Below are 23,944 nucleotides of genomic sequence, written 5' to 3' on the forward strand. Positions count from 1 at the left end.
TCGATAGCTTATCCAAAGAAAATACTTTGCGCCAATTTTCAACCCCATATGTCGCCTTGGGGGGGGGGGGGGGGGTAGTAATGGGGTGACAAAGAAAATCAGTTTTTCCCGTAATTTCTCTTATCCTCTTCATTTGAAAATTCTGAAAAAAATCCGGCATATTTTAGCTATTAGAATGCACATCTGTGCATTTTTTCAAAATTTTCAGCTTCGAAACCGAATTTTAAAAAATGAAAAACTTTTGAGATGCCGATTTCTCGTAGAAGCTATCAGATACCCAGTTGATATTTTTACAGTTTTAGCATCTCGTTACATGGTTAAAAAACCGCTATTTTTTATCTGTGGAAACAATGAATTCCAGCAGCTCGTTTCATTGTTTTCCTCACTGAGAGCGTTTACCGGCGTGATCCGCGATCGCGATTGGTCAAGGATCGCGGCGGGATAGGTCGTATTGGAAGAGCGGATTGTTTCCAGAGTAACCTCGATCCTCTGGCGAGTATGGAGAACTGAGCAAACGGGACGAGGTAACGAGACGCGAGGCGCATTGCGACGGCGAGCCTAAACGAAGACGGTGTCGACGATGGGAAGAACAACACGGCACGATGACAACGGCTCGACATCATCTCTTGTTCCTTTCTTTCCGCTCGTCGAGAGCGACAACGTGAGACGATGACGACAGCCGGGGATAATTTAACGAGTACCGTCGCCGGAACGCGCGTGAATCATTGTGCGTTACTATTGTCGAAGATGATATTTTTATTACGGTAATTGGCAGAAAATAATTCTATTTTGATCCACCGAGATTTGCACAGCGACTTCATTCGTGATCATTGAGATGGTGGAGACGCGTTTATTGGAAAATTCAGTGCCCAACACTGCAAAAAGATAACTTAGATTAACTTAGAAAATGTATTTTGTGTTTATACTATTTTGATAGATATGAAGGTAACTTTAAATGGAATGCTGTATATTTGTTTACATCACATGAAAGTGTGTATACTGCAGAGCGACCTTCACGGTCATGCAAGGTCAGAAATGGAAGAAACGTTTTGAATATTTCACACCGATGTGTTTACAAGTATTCCTTCTTCATACGAATCAGATGATGTTGTCATTCACATTCAGAGTGTTTACTTCTGGTTTCTACTATGACGAGACAATTTCTCAGTATTACTTCCGAAACCGATTGGTAATATCGCATAGTAATGTATCGTTACGAGAAGGCGGATTTGGTACGCATTTATTACCAGTGCAATGGAAATAAAAGACGAAGTAAATTGAAATACCTAGAAGAATATCCGGACAGAGTGCAACCAAATGAAAATCAGTTTGTTTCGTGTGCCAAGCGTTTCAAAGGGAACAGGGTCTTTCCAAAATAAGTGTCATAATCGGAAATGTCTTCTTTCTGAAGATAAAAAGTTAGAAGTCCTTTTACATTTTGAAGAAAATCCGACAACTTCGGTACGAAAAGTAACTTCGCATTGGTATGCAATATTCAAAATGTTTCTTACACTTCTCACGTTGCATGACCTTGAAGGTCACTGTGCAGTATACGGTTGAATTCGTCTAGACACACGCTTGCATGTGACATCGAAAAATATACAACATTCCATTTAAAAAATTGAAGGTCACCTTCATATCTAACAAAATAGTATAAACACAAAAATTTTACATACGCCATTCTGTTGCGTATAAAAAACAGTACGACTTTTTCCTCTTTCATTTTCTTCTAATATTTATTATTTACAAGAAAAACGCTGGCTAGTAATAGCGTGAACACCCTGTATACTAGAAAAGATGTTACAGCAATACTTCCCCGGGTTTTTACTAAACATTCAGATAAGTTTCGAGAAATTTCGAGTGAAGAAAGATTATAAAGTTATGTTTAATAAATGGATTTAAAATTAGCTTCTTTTCCCCCCGTTTATTCGAGAATCTCCCCTTAAGCTGTTTCAAGCCTTCTATCCAATAACTGAAATTGTAAACTAGTACGCTTTACGGAAGAATTTCCCCGCTCCGCGGCCAAAAAGAGAATTTATCAAACGAGCCAAAAAGAGAATTTATCGAACGGCTCCATAGATTTACGTCTCTCCACCATACCAATACCGAGAACCGCAAAACCGTCTCCAGGAAAATATATCTCGCTGGCTCGGCGAGTCGAGCGAACCGTTTCAGTTACCTCGAGGAACGGGCGACGTTCGCGGGCCAAACCGCCTTCAAAAATTCCAAAAAACAAATTTCCTTAGGTACTCCACGCTCTTCCCGCACCGATACATCCGGACTCCTGGAAAATAAAACGCGACGAGAGCAGCACGCGTCTCTCTCCGTTAAAAAAAAAAAAAGAAAGAAACGAGAGATAAAAAGATCTCTCACTCTCTCCCTCTCTGTCTGGAGAGAAATGGAGGGAAAGAGGGATATGAGGGGTGAGAGAGAGAGAGAGAGAGAGAAAATTGTGAATTCTTTTTCCCCGGATGGTTTATTTCCTGCGGGCAAACCGCCATGCACCGCTGGCAGGGAGCTCGATCTATCCCGACGTGGATAAGCCGGTTTTTGGGGCTGGGGACTCTCTCCTCCCCGGTTGTATATTTAACTCCCGCTTGTCACGTCTCCTTTTATCCGGGGTGAGGGCTGAGGGGGAGGTGTGGGGGCGGACTCGTGCACCTACACGACGAAAATACGGTTCGCCGCTGATTACGAGTTACGCTCGCCCCGGGAATTTTTCCTCGTACGTTCTGCATTCTAACCGCTCCGTTGTTCTGCCTACATTGTCCCTCTAGACATACAATATTATTATTACCACGGTGTCAACGCGCTGGGTACAGTCCATCCGAAGTCAACGTACCCGTGCAATCGGAGCCGCAGTATCTAATTCACGAGAAATTTTATTCTGCGTTCGAGTCGCAATTTTTGACGAATATTTTCGGTGTAGTTTGATTATGGGAGCTGTGTCTCTGAATGGTTTTTATTGGACGGATTTTTATGGAAAAATTGTCGGAATTAAATTGACTCTATAAGGGTCACGTAGACGTTCATGTCTTTTCTTAATGATTGTAATAAGCTGGGTATAGTACATTTTTAAATTGTTTAAATGTTGTCACTGTTTTGCATTCGATCATTTTTGCAATAAATGCATTAAATCTGGAGTATTAATGATCTATTCTTGGAGCACGGCCATGGTTCGTACAGTCGTCGCGCTAAAAACGCACTCGTTAAGCTCGTCTGACTAAAGGCGGTCTTATTCTACTTTTAGTGGGTACTTTTGGCTCCGAGCACGAAATTTCTCTCATTAAGTCGAAAGTTTCTTTATGGTGATCAAGATTGTAATGCAGGCAGTAGGGAAATTGATGATAGAGTTGGTTTTTAGGCCTGATGCGTTCTTGGGGTCGTTTTTGACCTGGTCGTGCTGTCGCTGTTTTGCTGTCGAGATCCTGTGCTGTTTTCTGACCTGGCCAAGTCTCTAGTCGGTTACAAATGGCTTTGTATTTTAATACTGCGTAAAAAAAAAAAGTTACACAGTGTCCAGAAAAGGGGAGAACACAGTCTGCTAATCAATTTCTCATTTGGTTAAAAATGTTTCTATATTTTGGGGAAGTGTAAGAAAATTTGCTGGCCAATTTTCCACTTCATTAAATTATGTTTTACAAAAGTGTACAAAAATGTGATATATTGTTCATAAGAGAGGCTCATACCAGCAACAATATCGTCTCTCTTTCACACAGTTTCAAAGTGTTTCAAGAACGTCTTTTCAGGATCAGAGTTGAGTAACGCGATTCAACATTTCCGTAAAAGTTACCATCGAACTTCGATCGTGGAATTAATTGGAAAGGAAATGTAGTTTCCCTCGAGCAGGAAGAAATAAATCATACTCCAGGCTCGCCGGTATCGCCAGCATTTCGAACCCCTTTCTGCCGTTTCCTCTGATAAGCAAAAGCCACCCCCGTAAATTCCCTGCCATACGTTCGGAGAACTCGCCTTTCCGAAAAGCGTGCCGATACTTTCGCGCGAATCGGCACGATTCAACTCTCCCTCTCTCTCTCTCTCTCTCTTTCCTTGTCGCTGGCCACGACACTTCGGAACGATTTCAATTCCCGACAAGGGGATGAAAATTTCACGCTCGGCCGCAGATGAAATATTCCGGAACCCTCAAAACATCCCTTATCGTTTCGCGTATTGCCTCTGTATTCTTTGAAAATATTCCTGGCCAATTCGAAACCGTATAACAATATTTGCAGGAAAACGTTCGTCACTGTTGGCATTAAACACTGTTCCTAAAATTGCGTTTCGATTAATCTTGCTGTTTATTATGACTCGTTTCCATTATATATAAAATGATTGTAAACTGGTTTTAAATATTATTATATGTACGACATTACATTCACTATATTGTAGATTGCGTATCGTGTATTATTTATTCCATACTTTACATCATGTACTGCTTATGCAGGGTTAAAAAAAAAATAATTAGACATTCTTGACAAAAATGAGCAGACAAAGCAGCAGAAAGATGATTAAAATCATTAAAAAAGAAAGTTTTCTATTTAACTTTGGTTCTCCGCACTTAACGCAGAACATTTTAATTTCGCATAAAGAGCTGCGGTCTAATCATGACAATGAAGTTACGAGGGTAGTGGAGTTTCTTTAGGAGACTCGGGTCGTGCGGAAGACGTCGCGAAAACTTTCGATGGATTTTTCCGCAGACGAGCCACAGCCGGCGCATCGTCAGTGCACCCCCGCTCGTATCATTGTCCCGAAAGAAAAAGCTGGCCGCGGCCTGGCCAACCGTGTTGCGCTTTCGTTCCGAAAGTTCGTCGTCCGGAGGCTTCTAAACGCAGTCCTCATTCAGTCTGGGGTAGACACCCCCAGCCCCTTTCCAGGGGGGTTGCTCCATCACCCTTTTGAAGTCGGCGAGCTCTCTTCGAGTGTCGGCCGCGTGCACACGTCTTTGCCCCTCGTTCAGCTGGCTTACCCTCTGTTCGAGTCCACCGACACAAAGCGTCAGCCATATCCACAAACTAGATCTCGATCGATTGCAGAAAAATAGCGAAATCTTATTTTCGAAATATTTATTTTGTTCACTGTTCGATTCTGTGCACCTCGAACTATTTTTCCATATAATTTTCATTGTTGTCTAGGACTCTGCTGTTACTTGATTTTAGACAGTATCTAATGTTGTGTGATTATTAGCCTCCGAATGTTTATGCAGCTCTTCGATTTTTCTAGACACATTTCAAGAAAGCGGAGTTCAATCAAATTTTATTTTTGCTGGTAGTATCCTTTGTAGATATCCTAAAAATAATCTTAAAATAAATAAAACACGTAATAAATTCTGTCATATTTTTTGAGTTTATTTTTTTAAATATTTGTAGCATTTTGCCTCGACATCACTGTTTTTAAAAAAATTAAAATAAATGGCCCTGCAACTCGGCGAGGAAAATGTACATACAGTAATGGATGTTACTGGTATGAAAATGTCTAAAGTATAATATTTTAAAAGCAAACATACTAATTCGCAGATTTAACGTTTACAACAGAGCTGGTAATTGTTTAACGTGCGTTAATGTTGCCCCCGAGAAATTTAAGTAAATTCATATTATTTCCCCGGATTTTGAATGTTGATACAATTTTTTTCAATTTGATAACAAAATATGATTATAACTGGATATTAAATTTAATAATTGAATTGTTGCAATTTCAATGAAGCTGAATTTTGGCTCGCTATAGGGTCGATCTTACGGGGATTTATGGACGAGGACAGTTTGAGTAAGTGTCCGAGAAGAGTTCGCTGTTCTTCGAGGGTAATTTGGCCGAACGTTCCACTCACTCGTCTGAGCAGTGATAGGTTTACATCACTTGTTGCATCTACATCTGCACACCGCCAGAGGAAAAGACTGAAATTTATCTGGAAAGTATATAGTCCCCGTATGCTAGGTTCTTTGCACGATAATTTCAATTATGGTACACTTGTCTGACTGCAGACAAGCCTGTTCTACTTGTTACTCGACGCACATTATTTTGTGAGAGAAGCTTATGAATTCTATCAGCCTGAGTGTTAATCGATAAAACCATGGATGGATCCGTGTTCATATTAATCCAGTGGTTCAATTAAATTGGAACTGAATGATGTCTGACTACAGATACGCTTGTTCTACTTATTACTCGACGAGTGACGTTATTTTGTATACGATACTTGACGCGATTGGTTTGTTCCTCCTCTTGAAGGGTCTGTCTTGAAATACATAGATGCGCTCCACTTCTATTAGGTACGATCATTTCAATTAAGGTACACCCGTCTGGCTACGAGTAAACCTGTTCCACTTGTTAGTCGACGCGTGACGCTATTTTGTGTGGTTAGTTTACGCGTGTTCTTTGTCGTCTGAGAGCGGTCTATCTCGAAATATGTACATTTAAAGCGAGCATGGCCGGCTTTAGTATGACAAGTTGTATACTGACCAACTCCTAGGAGCGCCGCTTGGCAGAGATACTGTCTCGACACCAGACACTGAGCAGATGGCCTGGCGGTAACGACTCCCCATGCCGCGCAACCAAGGGCTGCTGCCAAGCCCAAACAAGTCTGCAGCAACACCAGAGCGCTGTGCTCTAAACCGTCCTCATGCCCGTGTACAGCCTGGAACCGATGCTGCTTGTTACTCGACTGTGGATGACCATGCAAACATAGGCATTTAGATATTCATCTACGAAGATAGACTCTAGCAATCAACAAGAAATATCAAGACTTCAGGAGTCGTCTCACAAATTAAAATCAAATTCCCTTCGCAGCCTGTTACATGGACGCGTAAAAAGTCAATTTAACCCTCTCGCCACTCTTTCGTTTATTTATTTTCAGATCTACAGAAAAATTAATTTAACCTCCCCGTCACTCTCTTGTTTATTTATTTTTAGATCTACAGAGTGGGTTTCCCAAAAATGTTGTACCTCCTTCAAAGAGATGAAAGGGGAAAAATAATAATTTAACCCTCCCGTGGCTCTCTTGTTTATTTATTTTTATATCTCCAGGGTCCCCCAAAATTTGGTACCTCCTTGAAAGGGGCGAATGGAGAAAAATCAATTTAACCCTGTCGTCACTCTTTTGACAAATGGGGAAAAATCAATTTAATCCTCTCGTCACTTATATTTTTATGATTTTAATTTCTCAGGTGTCAGCTTCATTGTTCTAGATGGACTATCTCTCGCGATTTCCGATTGAGAATTTGGCAAACTACCGGCTACCGTCTAATGGAACACGGATCGGTTACAGGAGCGCGAGAAGTGAATTTGAGACACGCGACTGGTCAGCCACGATTATGAGAGTGTAAACCGGCCAACTTCATCGGAACTTTGTCGGACAATCGAGTTAGGGACTCGAGCCACTCGGTTGATTGCTATACGCGATTGTGCTCGCGGCAGTTTCGTAATTGAGCCTCGGGAGACTGGTCAGCGATCAACGATCGAGGAACTGGACCGCATTTATTCTGAAACGATGCTTGCCTCCGATAGTTGTCACTGTACTATCACAAAACTTCAGGTTTGCTGGTCGGTCATGTATAAACTCTGATTGATATGCTTGCGTGGTGCCAAACTGCGGTACGGATATGTGCTTGTATCAATTATTAGATTAACAATATGCATACACCTAGAACGCAGAAAACTCAGATGAATTTCTAGTATTTTTTTGTATAGTGAACAAATTTTCTTATTTTAACTGTTATATACATTCGAAAATATGAACTTTTAATTATAAATTGTGAAATTTTTTATGGGGAAATTCGAAGCAGAAAAGATTTCCCAGCCATTTCTGAAACCCATTTTTTTAAGGTAGACATACGAATCTTTTGATCTAGGATTCTTACAATTTGGTATTTCACCATAGCTTTATCAGGTCTAGGTGTATGCGTGGCTCCTTAAGAAGATACTTTTCGAAGCGATACTGCACGATTCTCGTCTATTGTACATTTGGCAGTATATTTCCCGTCTGATTAATCACTTACGTCTCCTGACTGACCATTCACCGACCTATTCTCCTTAATTGGCCATCGACGAGTCCATATAACTTGTCCGGCCAGTACGTGACCTATTCTACTTGCCTGATTAATGTTTGGCTCGACTCTCCGGCCTGATCAATGCTTGATTTATTCCATTTGCCTAACTAATCACTGGCTCGATTCCCTTGTCTGAATTGACGTCGGCCTCCTCCACGCGTTCGATCGAAGACATTATTTCAAGATGATCTAGTTGCAAGTGACATACTCCTAAATGTGATTGACAATTGACAATCACTCTAAGAATGACATAAAGCTCAGCAAACATTCCGAAGGAATACATCTATCTTCTTATATGACATCTTTCCACCTTGGAAGGGCTAAAGGGTAAAGAGCCCAGGGTCCCAGGTTCAATAAATAAATTTTTAAAAAACTGATCTCGAAACATTTCAACCTGTGGGAAAGATTCTAGCTGTTCGGGGTACTCACTATGTAGAAGGCAGGTGTGTAAAGACCAAATCCAGCGGCGCCAGCGGCTAGCATAAGCATTCTGACAGGACGACTTCCCAGCGGGCTGAGATCGACCCAGGGCTGCCTGGGCGGCACCTTGGTAGCAGTCCTCCTATCCTTCAGCTTTCCCCGTTGGTTCTTCAGGTGCAGCATGGCCCGCCGTTGGGGATGATAGACGGAGGCACTCTTGTAGATCAAGCCGAGGAAGAATGCCAGCGAGAGGGCGCCGGTCACGGACTGCATGCCGCGCTTCCAGCCCAGCTTTCTGAGAAAACAGCGCGAGGTTACGGTCCTGGGACGGAATTACTTCGCCTTTGTGAAGCCAGCCGACCGCCGGCTTCGTCTCGTCTCGCTTCGATACAAACGCCCCGAGATCCGTCGATACGCGTCTCGGGAAAATTCTTACGCTCTTTACCGCGCCGAAAATGTTTTCAATGTAAATGGCGCCGCTGGCTCCGCGGCACGGTGCCCATCAAGCCCGAGTGTTTCTTTTGCGTTAGCTTCCCGGGGTACTAATGCCCCTGTAATTTCGATCGATTGCTCGAGACCCGACTCGGCTTGCCAACCCGTCGGGAAAATCGAACTTCTTTTGTGGAAACCGATGAGGCCGATGGTTCGAGCATTTTGTGAATTTACCAGGGAAATTGGTAGGTGACAGATAAAGTAGTAGAGACATCAAAAGAACCCGACGGTAAATCTACCGAAAGTTGAAAGTATTCATACGTTGCCCTTTAAATATGAGAAGATTATGTCAGCATAATCACGGTAATTGTGGACTGGAAAAACTATTAAATATTAGGTTTAGTGTTGAGAACACTAACTTCTATTATCTGCAATTTATTGAAATTACTAACAGAAGAAATTAATGAAGTTTAGTGTTAAAATTGCAGTCATATTATATGTAATCTAATGGAAATTATTATGGGCAGAATGAGTACAGTTGAGTGTTAAGAAATAAATATGTTTGAATGACTGCAAACATTTTTGCTTCGCATAAAGATGCACAGAGATAGGCGAAGCCAAGAGACGAGAAGAAACCTGTTCCTTCTTCAGCCAAAGATTGTTCTTGCCAGCGACAAGGTTGATTGCGCGTCGGATTGTTCGTGGCGCCGAAGACGATTGTCTTGAGAGGATCACAGGCAACCGGGAAACGAAATTAGAGTCACTGTGCAACGGATTCCAGTCGCGAGCGCTCGATCTTCGTCAACCGTGGGCTCTCCTTTCGTCGAGAGGGGTCAAAGCGACCGCAAAGTTCATAACGCGAGCGCGACACGAAACACCGGCAACGTTTCTGCCTGCAGAGAGGCCCATGGAATAGCCGGAAGCCTTTCCCGCTCCTGTTTCAACCGGCTTTAAACTTTGCGGCCCCCTGGGATCGTTTGCTGTCCTACGAAATGACGGAAAATCCTTTTTACCGTGTGCCCGAAAATGTCTATTATGAACTAAACCACGCTTGGTCGACGTTCCACTGGAAATTCAGTCTATCGTTCTCTTCATAATTCTATTTTCCACGTAAATATAGCCTTTCTGCAGTCCGGGTTAGGTGATTTTGTTCAAGTGTCTATAATTTTTTCCACGTCGTGGTATTTTGTTTTTTTATCTGACCATTAAGATTTGTTCTACTTGATAGGCTAACACAATTTTGTCTACGTGTCTGCCAAAATCAAGTTCTCCTAATAGTATGATTTTCTATGCCTGTCTGACTAGAATGATTTCTTCTACTCGTCCAACCAATGTGATTCTCTCTACTCGTAAGACTAATTTCATTTCTTCTACGTACCTGACTGTAGCGATTTTCTCTACAGGTTGAACTAATATTATTTTCTCTACTCGTCCAATTTTACGGTTTCATCGAATTGTCCGACTTCAAAAATGCTCTCTAATTTCCTTCCTAAATCAAGTTTTCCCACTGGTCTGCCTAATTTGAATTATTCTACTTGTCCGAGTGTAGCGATTGTCTACACGTCTGACTAATATGATTTTCTCTACTTGTCCAATTTATACAGTTCCATCGAGTTGTCCGACTTCCAAAATTCTCTCTAATTTCCTGCCTAAATCAAGTTTTCCCACTGGTCTGCCTAATTTGATTTATTCTACTTGTCCGAGTGTAGCGATTGTCTACTCGTCTGACTAATATGATTTTCTCTACTTGTCCAACTTATACGTTTCCATCGAGATGTCCAACTTCAAAAATTCTCTCTAAATTATTGCCTAAATCAAGTTTTTCCACTGGTCCGCCTCATATGATTTATTCTACTTGTCCGAGTGTAGCGATTGTCTACTCGTCTGACTAATATGATTTTCTCTACTTGTCTTATTTATACAGTTCCATCGAGTTGTCCGACTTCAAAAATTCTCTCTAATTTCCTGCCTAAATCAAGTTTTCCCACTGGTCTGCCTAATTTGATTTATTCTACTTGTCCGAGTGTAGCGATTGTCTACTCGTCTGACTACTATGATTCTCTCTACTTGTCCAACTTATACGTTTCCATCGAGATGTCCAACTTCAAAAATTCTCTCTAAATTATTGCCTAAATCAAGTTTTTCCACTGGTCCGACTAATAGGATTTATTCTACTTGTCCGAGTGTAGCGATTGTCTACTCGTCTGACTACTATGATTCTCTCTACTTGTCCAACTTATACGTTTCCATCGAGATGTCCAACTTCAAAAATTCTCTCTAATTTCCTGCCTAAATCAAGTTTTTCCACTGGTCCGCCTAATTTGATTTATTCTACTTGTCCGAGTGTAGCGATTGTCTACTCGTCTGACTACTATGATTCTCTCTACTTGTCCAACTTATACGTTTCCATCGAGATGTCCAACTTCAAAAATTCTCTCTAAATTATTGCCTAAATCAAGTTTTTCTACTGGTGCGCCTAATATGATTTATTCTACTTGTCCGAGTGTAGCGATTGTCTACTCGTCTGACTAATATGATTTTCTTTACTTGTCCAACTTATACGTTTCCATCGAGATGTCCAACTTCAAAAATTCTCTCTAAATTATTGCCTAAATCAAGTTTTTCCACTGGTGCGCCTAATATGATTTATTCTACTTGTCCGAGTGTAGCGATTGTCTACTCGTCTGACTACTATGATTCTCTCTACTTGTCCAACTTATACGTTTCCATCGAGATGTCCAACTTCAAAAATTCTCTCTAAATTATTGCCTAAATCAAGTTTTTCCACTGGTCCGACTAATAGGATTCTTTCTACTTGCTTGCCTCAATCAAGTTTTCCTGATAGTCCTACTAAAATGATTTTTCTCACCTGTCTGACCATCGCGATTTCCGTTGTCCTCGTCTGCCAAATATCTCAGCACTTCCGCTTATCGAAGCGGGTTCCGGCGTCGCACGCAAAGCCGTTTTATTCCGTTCTCACGGAGCTGCAATCGTTCATATTGCAGGGGGAGAGAGAGAGAGAGAGAGAGAGAAGCGAAATAAAAAAAAAACCGGTGCCAGACGGTACTTTCCGTTCCCGTTTCCTCGACGACGGTGACGCTCCGATTTCTCGGTCGAGTAACCGCCCGTTGCGAACAGTAACCGTCTTCATTTGTCCGTTATTGTCGGCTGCAGCCGCGCGGAAGCCGCTACTCGGGGCTTTTACGACCGCGGGTCTATATATTTCTTATGAACCGTTAGCTGGGTATCGTCTTACGCAGTCGCGCCGGCATGTTACGGCATAATAAATAACAGGTGACGAGGTGTATTGCCCCTCGTCTTGCAACACGAGACCGGTACATCGCGCCCCCGGTAACACGTGTCGCGTTAATGCCGCACTTACACTACTCGCTCCGCTACGTTTCGTACGTGCGCGCGAGCATGCCACCGCGCTGGTCCCCTGGCAGTTAATGGTTTCATTGTTTCTGTCGCGGCGCGCGATTAAATTCGACCCCCCTCCCCCTCTCCCACCCCTGCCAGTCTTCTTCCTGTTACATTTCTGACGAGAAACGCCTTTACACCGGTTTTTACGAGGCTTTCAGCGTTATTGGGAGGCGCTCGCTTTACGAGCATATTTTACGAGTATCCCCATGAATTTTTGCCCACTACACTTTCGCTTGTTAAGCGACTCCGCCGTCCTCAGCAAACCGGCTCGCGTGAAACCGCGTTGCAAATTCGAATTCTCGATATACTTCTTTCGCACGAGCTAACTGCGAGGCTACGTTGCCACGCTGCCTCCGCGAACGAACGGGCACGAACGCTTTAATAGATCGATTTCCTGCAAACAAGCTTAACTTCCACTTGCTTTAACATGTAACATTACATTCGCTACGGGATTACCGTCTGCAACAACCTTCAACCCTGTATGGGAACTTTACACGATACTCCAGCGTAGATTTCTTTAAATCATGTTAAAAAGGAAGAGTGTAATCACGTTTTACTCGTACTTGTACTGATACATTTGTACATACATGTTACTCGTGTGTAGACGTTTTAAAATCATTTTGTAGAATGATATGTTTCATCGTTTTAAAACGAAGTAGTGTAATCACATTTAAGTCATACGTTTATACGTACGTGGAACTCGTGTCTAGCTGTATAAAAATTATCTTTAAAAGAAGTAATATACAATCATATTTTACTCAACCCTACACCACCCTTATGAATCCAATTCTCAAAACGGCGTTCGTTTTACTGCTAAAAAATCCTCGTCTCGAAAGGGTTGACAAGGTTCACGGTGGACTAAAAAATATCTTTGAACGAACGGCACAGTCTAGACAGTTTCCAGATCAGAACCGCCGACCGTGTACGGGAGATGTGATCTGAAAACTCGATTTTTAAGCGGCGATATAGCGCGTCGGTTCCAGCGGGATGTTAGAGCGGTCGAATACCCGCACGATTGTCTCGGTCGCTGATTGATGGAAGAACGTCGTGCTCCGTTTGATTGATTACGGCTTGTATCCCGTCTAAATGGTGCCGTTTCGACGTCCCGTAGCCCCGATACCGTTTCAGACGGCCGACACGCCGATTAATGCACTTCCTTTTACCCTGTGTGTGTGTGTGTATGTATTTTTTTCGGCAACGTCGGTCCGGTTACCGAGATAACTGGCTCGTCGGATTTATCGCGTGCGTGGGACGGTGCTGGGAACGTTGCGCGAAAAATCGCGTGGGCGACGTTTCCCATGGCAACGCCGGGATTATGTGGGCGGTTGGAGCCACGTGTGCCTTGTTGCAACACCCACGCGAAGCCCTTGCAACCTACATTTCGCTCGCCACTAGAGAGAGAGAGAGAGAGAGAAACAGAGAGGGAGACGAGACAATTTTCCGCGAGGACTTCCGCCTCGAGATCCTTCCCGGGAAGAATGTTTCATTGAAAAGCCTGTAATCGTCCGGAGGAAATGATTTTTTTTACACCGGAATCGTCTGCTCCTGACGGAAGTCCACAGCTGGGAATTGCGCCCATCCCCAGCCTCAGTCGACGACGACGACAACGACGACGACGACGACTGCACTTTGTTTCGCCGCCTATGAATCTATTCGAGTTTTTGCGGCCTCAGTGGTTTCTACAATGTCCGACGTTCCGCCGATTTGTTCTACTTGTGTGAACAAATGGGACGGCCATTGTACTTGCTCGAAATGCAAAATACATGGAGATCACCCTGTTCACTGCCACGGGTTCGTTTTAATGCCATGCCGCACGAAATGATTATGGAAAGCTGCCGCGGAATCGCCGAAAACAGAATTATATTGTTACGATTCATTCGTTAACGATGGATCGTGTGGTTATTCTACTTGCACGATCAATGTGATTTGCTTTGTTTGTTTTACTACACGTGTTTACACTGCTTGTCCGATAAATGTCATATTTATTCTACTTCGCTGACCAATGTCCCATTTATTGCACATCCCTGACAAATTTCATGTTTGTTCTACTTGTTCGAAACGAATCGTATTCAATCTACTCGTCTGATAAATTTCACGTTTATTCCACTTGCTCGACAAATTTCACATTTATTTTACTCGTTTGATTAATATTGCATTTATTCCACTTGTCTGACTGATTTTAATTTTTTAATCTACTTGTCTTCTAGAAGTACATTTGTTCTAGTTAATTCATTAACAACATAGTATTTCTACCTGTCTGAATAACAGCATATTACTTCCTCGTGTCCGAATAACGTTAAATTACTTCTACTTGTGTAACCAATACAATGTTCTCTAATTATCTGACTAAAACAATGCTCTCTACTTGTCTGACTAAAACAATGTTCTCTACTTGTCTGACTAAAACAATGTTCTCTAATTGTCTGATTAATACGATCATTTCTACTTGTTCAGTTCTGTTATACGTTTACACCCTTACAATTAATTAGCAAATTTTTGGAAATGATACTGTTAAATAAATGTTTGAATTGGTATGCATGACCCAGATCGAGCACTCGAGTGATTACAGTTCACATATTTGAACGATCAAACGCGGTACCATTCTGGACGATCGAAAATTAGTAAATACAGGATCTATTTGACATTACGCTGGCAAATGTTGTTTGCTTGATCATGCAAGGGTAGACTGTATTTATCGAACGATGCTTGATTCCGTGCCGTCCGTTCAATGACTCGTGCAGCGTAATCTGTCTGACTGTGCTACACGACGACCTCGTCTACTTGTCAAACTATGCACAGTTTGCATGACGATATGCGACAACACTTTGCTCACTGTAAAACAAATACTGCACGCGCCGCAACGCCGCGACGCTCCTCTTTATCCCGCTGGTTTTATCGTACGCCAGAGAATTATATTTGTTTGACAATGGATGACCCAATTCTACTAGCTTAATAACATGTGTTTACGGTCCGGCTTTACTGACGATTCGCGTACACTCGTTTAGTCCCTCCTGTATTATTATTTCAACTGCATCGCGCTTTTGGTCGACAATGACCGATTCGACGTTCGTTTTTTTTTCAATTCAACAAAGCTTGTGTTTCGCTTTGACTTCCGGAAATTGTTCTGCAAAATCCACGAATAGGCAAATGTTACAAATCCTCTATATCACGCATTTGAAATAGCAATCATGAACAAAATTTTGCGCCTCACAACTTTCTGTAACTCCGAAATCTACTTCGTCGTACAATTAATTATTTTTAACTTTTAGGAGACTCCAGACAAAAAAGAGAGTCATTGCCTTTCAGGCAACTATGTTAACTAATTTCTACATTTTCGAGTACAACTTTTTAAGACACAATTATTTCCCAATTCCTAATGGCGTGGTTTTCACCGTGCAGAGGCTGAAAGCGTTAAAAGAATTTTTCCATTTCCACCAATTTTAATATTTTCGAAACCGCGTAAATGCAAACGTGCACATTATTATTTTGCAATTATCCCGACTTTCCGCGGACTCGAAACGCAAAAAGAGAAATCATTGTACTTCGCGAGACGGTCTCTAGAATAATTTTCCCGGGAAACAGTCAACTTTTGTTCGCTCGGATGTAATTCGTTGCCGTCTGACAGCGCGCTGTTTCATTCTACTTCGCCAGCCGTTCGCGCGGACTTTTGTCCGACAACACACCGTCGCATTCTACTTGCTCGTGCCGCAAGCGCGTCACACATTCGTCCGTTGCGTCGCGCGACCTCGTTCTACACCGCGACACGCTAATTTCATTTCCAGGGGAAGTGTATTAATTACCGTAGCCGCTTAAAGCATCAACGGTGGAACAGGTAGCTTCACAATTAAACCCCGGCCGTTGTGTACCGTTGAATCCGATCGTCGCGAGCAAATTCGAGAAAACGAAGGCTCGATCGTTAGCAGCGAGTCGCGCTGCCAGATCCATAGTGCACGGCGGCTATTCTAGCGTCTCGTTCGGCGTTAGGAAATTAGGGGAAATGGAATTGTAACGCGCGGACGGGCCACGCAGCGTCCCGCTAATTAGGTGAACTCGAAACCGTCCCCGTTCCTCGAATATTTATGGAACGGCGGAGAATGAAATTGGGTCGTTAGGGGTGAATTCCGCGAGAATCACTATTATTGCTCGAACACGCCCGCGAAATGCGCAAAAAAACCACTCTCGAGTTTTCTTCAAATATTGCCGAATTATTGTTGAACGGTGAAAACCAAAAACATTGAGGGCTCTTTTCATCCCTTAGACATGGATCGTAACAACTGAAAAAAGACTACGTTTTAACTAGTTTTTAGTAAATTACATTTTACATAAATTTGATCAAAATCGATTTGTTAAAAAGATCTATGATTGCTTATAGAAAATAACTTAATAAGTATTCCAAAATTTTTGGAAGCATCAGTCAATTGAACCATGAATTTTCTCGATCAGTAGAAACCCTCGGCAATAGTCAGCCACCGCGCTAACTGTTACACGTTTCATTCTCGGAGTTACTAAAACATATTTTTCACAAATATCGCACACCTTTCTGTTAATCACGATAAAGTACACAGTGCGCAGAAATGATTGAAATAGAATTCAGACAAATTAATTCGGTTGTTGAAATGAGTACTATATTTTAATTAACCCGGTTCTCAGTTCAGCGTAAATCATCCCTGAATAAATGTAAAAGAAGTCCATTAAGCGTGAACGATATGGTTGCGCATTTTCCCGGGCACAGTACTGGTAATTCATATTTCCGTTGGTAACTTTCGTTTTTGCGCACACGGGGGCGATAAATTTTAATCAACGCTTTCCGATAGAGGCTGTGCAGAGCAGTTACTCTCAGGAAAAATTCTGTTGCAAACACCTACGTGACTGGTGAAAGTTTCGTTATCCCGAAACATTCTCTCTCTCTCTCTCTCTCTCTCTCTCTCTCTCTCTCTCTCTCTCGAAGGAGTACAGTACTCCTCTGGTATATCGCACCTGCAATGCAGTAGATCCGCGGCAAACCCGTGGATCACCTGTCTAGGGGTCGGGAGAGGCATCAGTCTCCAGTTAAATGGCTGAAATCGTGTCTGATCTCTGACAATTACGACGCGTCAGCTACGGAACAACTCGTACGAGCAACTGTAGTCAGTTTCGAAATTTATCCCTCGCGGTGAGAACTCTCAATCTTACTGACGGATGATCAAGCTGCGCGGCCGAAGACACACCGAAACGAGCTACTAATCACAAAATGTTAGATGTGCAAACTATAATTCATGGCACTCGCTTTATTCTGAATCTTTTTACCCACCGCGAGACTCATCGGCAAACTGCGGACCTTTATGCAAAATAAAAATTCTCCAGACAGGAGCCAAGTGAAAACGTATTTACACTTTTAATAATTTTATTGGATAAAAAAAAGACACTTTACAATTTTCTATTTGATTAATAGAAAAGATTCTTCGACTTTAGTCGGAAATTCGTAAAATCTGAAAATCTACTTGTTGCTTGTAAAATTGAATTAAATGCATAGAAACTGATGGAGATTATTCTTGACATAATCTTGCACACAATCGACAAACTTATGAGAAAAGGGGTGCAGGTTGATTTACACGTCTGATAAAAATAATTCGAGGTAAAATCAAGTGTTTAGATAATTTAAACATTGCACAGTTCCGTGGATCTTTATAAAAAGTACATAAAAATGTACTTCTCCTCTTAATCAAATTAACCCATTTTTCCCATAAATGTATAAAATTCGCAGTCTCATTACTAATGCGTTATTATAAAGAACATTGCTGTTATTCCGTATAATTTCGAATTGATTTTAGCTGGAACGGAGGGACTGGAGGCTAGCCCCCTTCGCGACGATCCATTCCAACGATTCAGATCCAGGTTTCGGTTTCTTTCGCGGCGTTTCCCGCGCGGCCCTCGAAATTTAATTATGGCCACTGTCTCGGTCGGATTTACGATCGGTCGTCCGTTTAATTAAAGGAAGCCACCGGTGCTTCGCTCGTTATCGATGATAATATCTGGTCGGAGGGACCGTGATCAATCCATTAACGCAATTCAGAGGCAAAAGTGTTTGAGGATTTTCTAGGTTTCCGGAGCGAAGAGCGCCTTTCGCTTTGCGGCGAGGCAGCCCGGCTCTACGGGGTGTTCGGTAAACCGATTCCGAGTTTGGAGCCGTTCCGAATATTAGGGTCGATTTGCCCGATTTTCTCTGCGTTCAATTAGGAATAAATTACAGCGGGGCGCGTCGGCCATTCGAGCGAACTCCGTTGAAAAATTCCGCACCTCTCCCAGTCGTGGAAACCGAAAAATGATTTCTTTGCAGCGTGAACGAGCTGGACAAATAGAAGCGAAAGTCAGAACCTCATTCTTCCCGAATCGCTAAATTATTCTTTTCGTAACGCTCATATTTTTGTTCCAGCTTCGAATCATTGTCGGGGAACGCGGTATTTACTCGTAGTAAACACTCGTACGCTTTCGTAACTCGATACGGCCGTTTCTTTGTTCTCGCCGCGCCGGTGAAATGTTAATCAACGTTGAACGTGCACGAGAGAGGTAATTTCGTTTTCCGAGCTTGCAGGAGATTTCGGTCGGCAATAATTCGCGTGACGGGCGTGATCGTCTGCCGATACTTATTAGAACAACCCTGTAATCTTCGCGATCCTTTGATGTTCTCATCCCGGCGACAGAACCGTTTTCTCTCTCTCTTCTCTCTCGCTCTCTCTCTTTTCCTTGTTTGAGAAACAATCGATTTTCCTCGAAGCGGGAGAAAAAACCAGATCCGGATAACAAAGGGACAGCTGTATGGAGACGTCGATATCGTTGCCCGATTGCTACTGGATTTCAGTTAGAAACTACGTTTCCCTTTGACGGGTCACATGGTAATGGGCACCTTTGCGACGACACGGGGCACGGTTCGTTACATGGAAATTGATTTCCCTTCTCGAGCGGTTCTTTCAGTTGCTAAGTCACTGTCCATAGTGTTCAAGCAATAAAATCAATTGCCTTCGAGCTACGGGACACGGCTGTCGTTCGGAAGAAAAAATAGATTCACGAGTCAATGCGCCGCCGTTTGATCCCATTTACTTTGTTCCGGGCCCGGTCGCTTCGTGTAACGTAAATGTATTCCACTTGAGAGCCGAGTGTACAAAGTTCCCTGATCGTGATCGACTTTAAGCAATTCCATTAGCATTATTGCGTTTCGAAAGTTCCTATCTGTTTCGCTTGTCTGAATATGTGGAGCGAACTTCTACTTCGAAAATATGGACTTGTTCGGCTCGTATCGTAATAGGCTCACTGGGGTCTAGTTGTCCGATTAGCTGGAAACTTGTTCTACTTGTTCGGCTTAAACGTGGCGTGAAGCAATTCTCGATCGAAGCTGGATTTATTCAAATAATGGATTTTTATGCGAAATAAAAATGTTCTTAGACGATCCTAAGAAATAGACGAAAATGTATTTCTGATTTGAATTCGATAAGTCGGAAATAACCAAATTCTTAAATTTTTCTATTATATCTATAATTGTTTTCCACTCGTTCATTTTTGCCATATTCGCTGTCTAGTGATTAGATGTTGGTTTGTTCTACTGGAATCAACTAACACTAGTTTAACTCGCTTGTTTCTTTATACGTTAGTTTGTTCTACTTGTTTGTCCAAATCTGGGCTTTGTGGTCTGCCCAATGACGAGGTTAATCTACTTAATCTACTGTCTTATGAATTAGTCTGCCCAAAGACTTTCTTGTTCTACTAGTTCGTTTTTAATCTAATTTAATGTACTTAATTACTAACCGAAAGCTTGGTTCATCCTACTGTGTGACTAGTAACAGGTCAGCCTCATTTGTCAGATCCCACATTGTTACATTCTACTCGCCTGAGTAAATACTAGTTTCACCACATGACTTCTCATACGTTGGGTTGATCTACTTATACTTCAACTAACATCTACGTCACTCAAGTTGTCTGACTAAATATTACATTACAGACTGACTGTAGGTTTATTCTACTTGTTGGGCTAAAAATGGATTTTTACTTGTTTAACTGAATCCTATTTTCGTTCACTGTGCGAAGTAGAGACATAATTCATCCAATTCACGTGATGAGAGACAGATTTTCTCCAGCTGTCTAACCAAATGCTTTTCTCCGAGTCTGATCAAAGTCTGATTTATCTACTTGTGGAAGAGAAATCGGATTGTATTTTGTCTGAGCAAAACCTACCGGACAGTTCCTTAAGAGTCGCACAAAACTGCAACTTTAAGGGGACATTTAGCAACTGTGGGAGGATATTAACTATTTAGGGCCGCGCGATTCGCCAGAAAACGTTGCGGCAGGAGGGACGTTAAAGTTGGTCGCTGAAACGGTGGCAGACGGTCAATCAAACCCGCGTCGAGGGAGCTGTCGAGAGGCTCCGGTGATCCTCAGACAGTCTCGGTCGGCGGTAAGCAACAGACACTCTCGTCATTCCGGGCCGATGACGCCCTATTGTTCGCATCGACGCGGCTTCGTCGCGTAGAACAGCACGGGACAGAGGAAATACATGTAATAACTTACCCGACCGCCTCTCTGTAGACAACGCTGAAGAGTACTATTCCCACGCCCGCGCCAGCTTGCACCACCATCTCGACGAACTCTCGTCGTTTTCTGAAGTAATGGCCCAGCACCACGCCGGCAGTTTCTCTCACGAGGCCAGCACCGGTTCCCAGCACCAGACCGTAACTGTTACATTTTGCAACGGTGAATCGTTCCGACCCGCGTACATCCAAAGAACGCGGGCCCTTCCGAGGACAAAATCCTTTCGACAGGACGAACTCCGAACGGCGCGCGATTCGCCCTCGCTATGCTCGCGAGCACGCTTCGTACCGTTTCTCTCGTGAAATCAGACACAAGGCGATATTAATTATTCAACCCGGAGATAGCCTGGCGTGTTTATTCGGGGCACACGCACCGCCGTAGTCGCGGTAAATATATTATTCAAGCATGGCTCTATCTTCTAACGATACCGTCGACCCCGAAACTCCCAAGAATTATTCGGAATGTTTCCCCAGCTGAGCATGTTCTCAATGACATTATTTTGCGGCGGAGCTTGCGTGTGCGAAGTGCTGATTTTTCAACAAACAGAGCCAGAGGGAGCCGGGATTTAAGCGCTACGTTAACTAATCGCTTGTGTCAAGCATGGAAAGCAGTATTTATGGTTCGAGTAGCCTACTTTTAACATCGTCTGCGTTACGGAAGGTGGGATTAAGGGAAACCATCTGTTCGCAGCGTTTGCTTCGCCGACAATTTCTGCGGTGCAGGGTCTTCGAGTTTCGCGAAGACTGATCTCTAGACAGGAGATCTTCGTGCAAAATAAACATTTTCTACCGGAATTGCAACGAACTCCGGTGAAATAGAAATTTATTTTCTCCCTAAACGTGTTTCATAGGTAAAAAATAATATAACGATTTCGCGAGGATCATCTTCCACTTTGTCACTTTGTCAACCCCGTCGTCGACTCTGTTCGCGAAATAAATGGCAGACGCGTTTCACCGTTGGCACACCGGGGCACCTGGCAAAAACCGTGCCCGCACAAAGTCCGCTAATTTGTCTTGCGTTTCCCGCGAATGGTAAAAGCATGGGCGTGCCTTAATTGCTTAGGAAAACAAATTTCCGTGGGGAACACCGGCGAAAGGATTCGCCCCCCCCCGCCCCTCCGACCATCCAGTGAAACGCGTATTAATTTGCGGTCTGGTCGCGGTCCTTTCAGCACTGAGCGACGAAAAAAAAAAAAATAGAAGGAAATGGGAGGAATGTTTGAGTGGCGTTTAATTATTCCACGCGGAGAGAAGCTAATTTATGCTGTACGATGTTGGAACGATCTGCTTGTTTAGTAGCAAAAAATTGTCTGAAATGAATCTGTTCGAATTATCTAGTCACACACACACACACCTCATTCTACTGGCTTGATTAAGGACATTCTACTTGACCTCTGATCAGTTTCGCTCCAGTCAATTGTACTCTCTCATTATAGGTAGTCCTACTCCACTTATCTGGCTGCAAATGATTATAATGTACTTGTCTGACCAAAGAGGCTCTTACTTCACTGTTTAAAATTGGATTGGTCTCACATATTTTATTTGACGAAGAAAATGAAATTGTACTGTCTCATTATAGACAGTCCTATTCCACTTGCCTGGCTACAAATGATCATAATGTACTTCTCTGACCAAAGAGACTCTTACTTCACTGTTTAAAATTGGAATGGTCTCACATATTTTATTTGACGAAGAAAATGAAATTGTACTGTCTCATTATAGACAGTCCTGTTCCACTTGCCTGGCTACAAATGATCATAATGTACTTGTCTGACCAAAGAGGCTCTTACTTTATTGTTTAAAACAGGAATGGTCTCACATATTTCATATGACGAAAAAAATAAAATTTTAGTGTCTGACTATAGACAGTGCCCCTCCACTTGTACATACAGCCACTAGGGTACTTGTCTGATCATAGCGCCTTATGCCACTTCCTAAAACACGAACGTAATTAGCCATTTTATTTGACGAAGGAAATAAAATTTGATTGCCTCATTACAGACAGTCCTACTCCATTTGTCTGACCATATGCGGTTCTTATTCCCCTTTCGCAAGAATAATCCCTGTTTAGCGAATAAAATTAAAATTACAAAAAGTTCAACGGGCTAAAAATTGAACTATACTGACAAATTTATGCAACGAGAAACGGTACCAAATGCGCACAGATATTTTCACCCCCAACTCCAAACTGTCCCAATTGTTTAACGAGCGTGGCGGTCGCTGTTTAAATATCTATCTAAGTTGATTGTCACTCGTCAATTTGGTAACAATGAATGAATGTTATAGATTCAAAGTTCTCTTTGAAGGATCCTTCACGGGCCAAGTTCCCCTAATTCCGAAGCAGCTCGCGCAAACAATTAGGAATCAGGCTGAGTTTCGAGCGAACCGTGGTAGTGACAGTCGATTAAGTCACGGGGTGACGGGTTGTCAATTGCGATTAGGAGACTTCTTACTCACCTAAGGATTACCTGATGTAGTTCGACGGCGAACGAGGTGACGAGCGAGGCCAATGCCAGCACGAGACCGCCAATCACTGCCGTAAACCTTGTATTTCCTCGGCGACACGCGCAGACGACCAATGGAGCTGAACCACGGGAAACCGCAGCACTCAACGCCCCGGCCCACGCTAAAACGTTAATTCGATAGTTACTTTGGGCCACATACGCAAACACTATGGCGGCAAGAAAGTGGACCATCGACGGTGTTTCTTTGCCAATTAATTCTCAGCGGGTTGTCACCCCGGCCTTGCGTAAACCTCCATTTTCGGGGGATGTGTTGTGCAAAACCACAATTAGGGAAGGAGGCTCTCACTGAATAACCAGGAATAGTGCATATACTTTATCATTTTTAGTAACAACATTTATAGGATACTTGCATTAAATACATTATTTGACGGTTTCAAATTTTCGCTCCATTCTTAAGGGCCAATTAACGTGGTTCCTTGAAAAATGTGTAAGGTATTTGAACGAATCCATTACATGATCCATAACTATAGATTTAATTCGATTTAATTTACAGCAAAAGTATACGTTAGATTTACTTCATACATTTTTCTCAAAATTTTTGATCATTCGT

The 23,944-nt window shown here is 42.6% G+C and overlaps 1 protein-coding gene across 1 annotated transcript in view; it reads right to left on the reverse strand.

Annotated features, from left to right (window-relative positions):
• Positions 1–23,944, reverse strand: part of LOC143359788 (monocarboxylate transporter 13) — a 192,652-nt gene that overhangs the window by 8,686 nt on the left and 160,022 nt on the right. The window contains exons 7-10 of the mRNA XM_076798033.1: positions 23,327–23,495; positions 20,850–21,014; positions 8,466–8,751; positions 6,451–6,625 (exon numbers count right to left, since the gene is read on the reverse strand). Coding sequence (XP_076654148.1) covers positions 6,451–6,625; positions 8,466–8,751; positions 20,850–21,014; positions 23,327–23,495 — 795 coding nt within the window. The remainder of the gene's footprint in view (positions 1–6,450; positions 6,626–8,465; positions 8,752–20,849; positions 21,015–23,326; positions 23,496–23,944) is intronic.

The sequence above is a fragment of the Halictus rubicundus genome, chromosome 12 (genome assembly GCF_050948215.1).
Source record: "Halictus rubicundus isolate RS-2024b chromosome 12, iyHalRubi1_principal, whole genome shotgun sequence".
Classification (NCBI taxonomy): domain Eukaryota; kingdom Metazoa; phylum Arthropoda; class Insecta; order Hymenoptera; family Halictidae; genus Halictus; species Halictus rubicundus.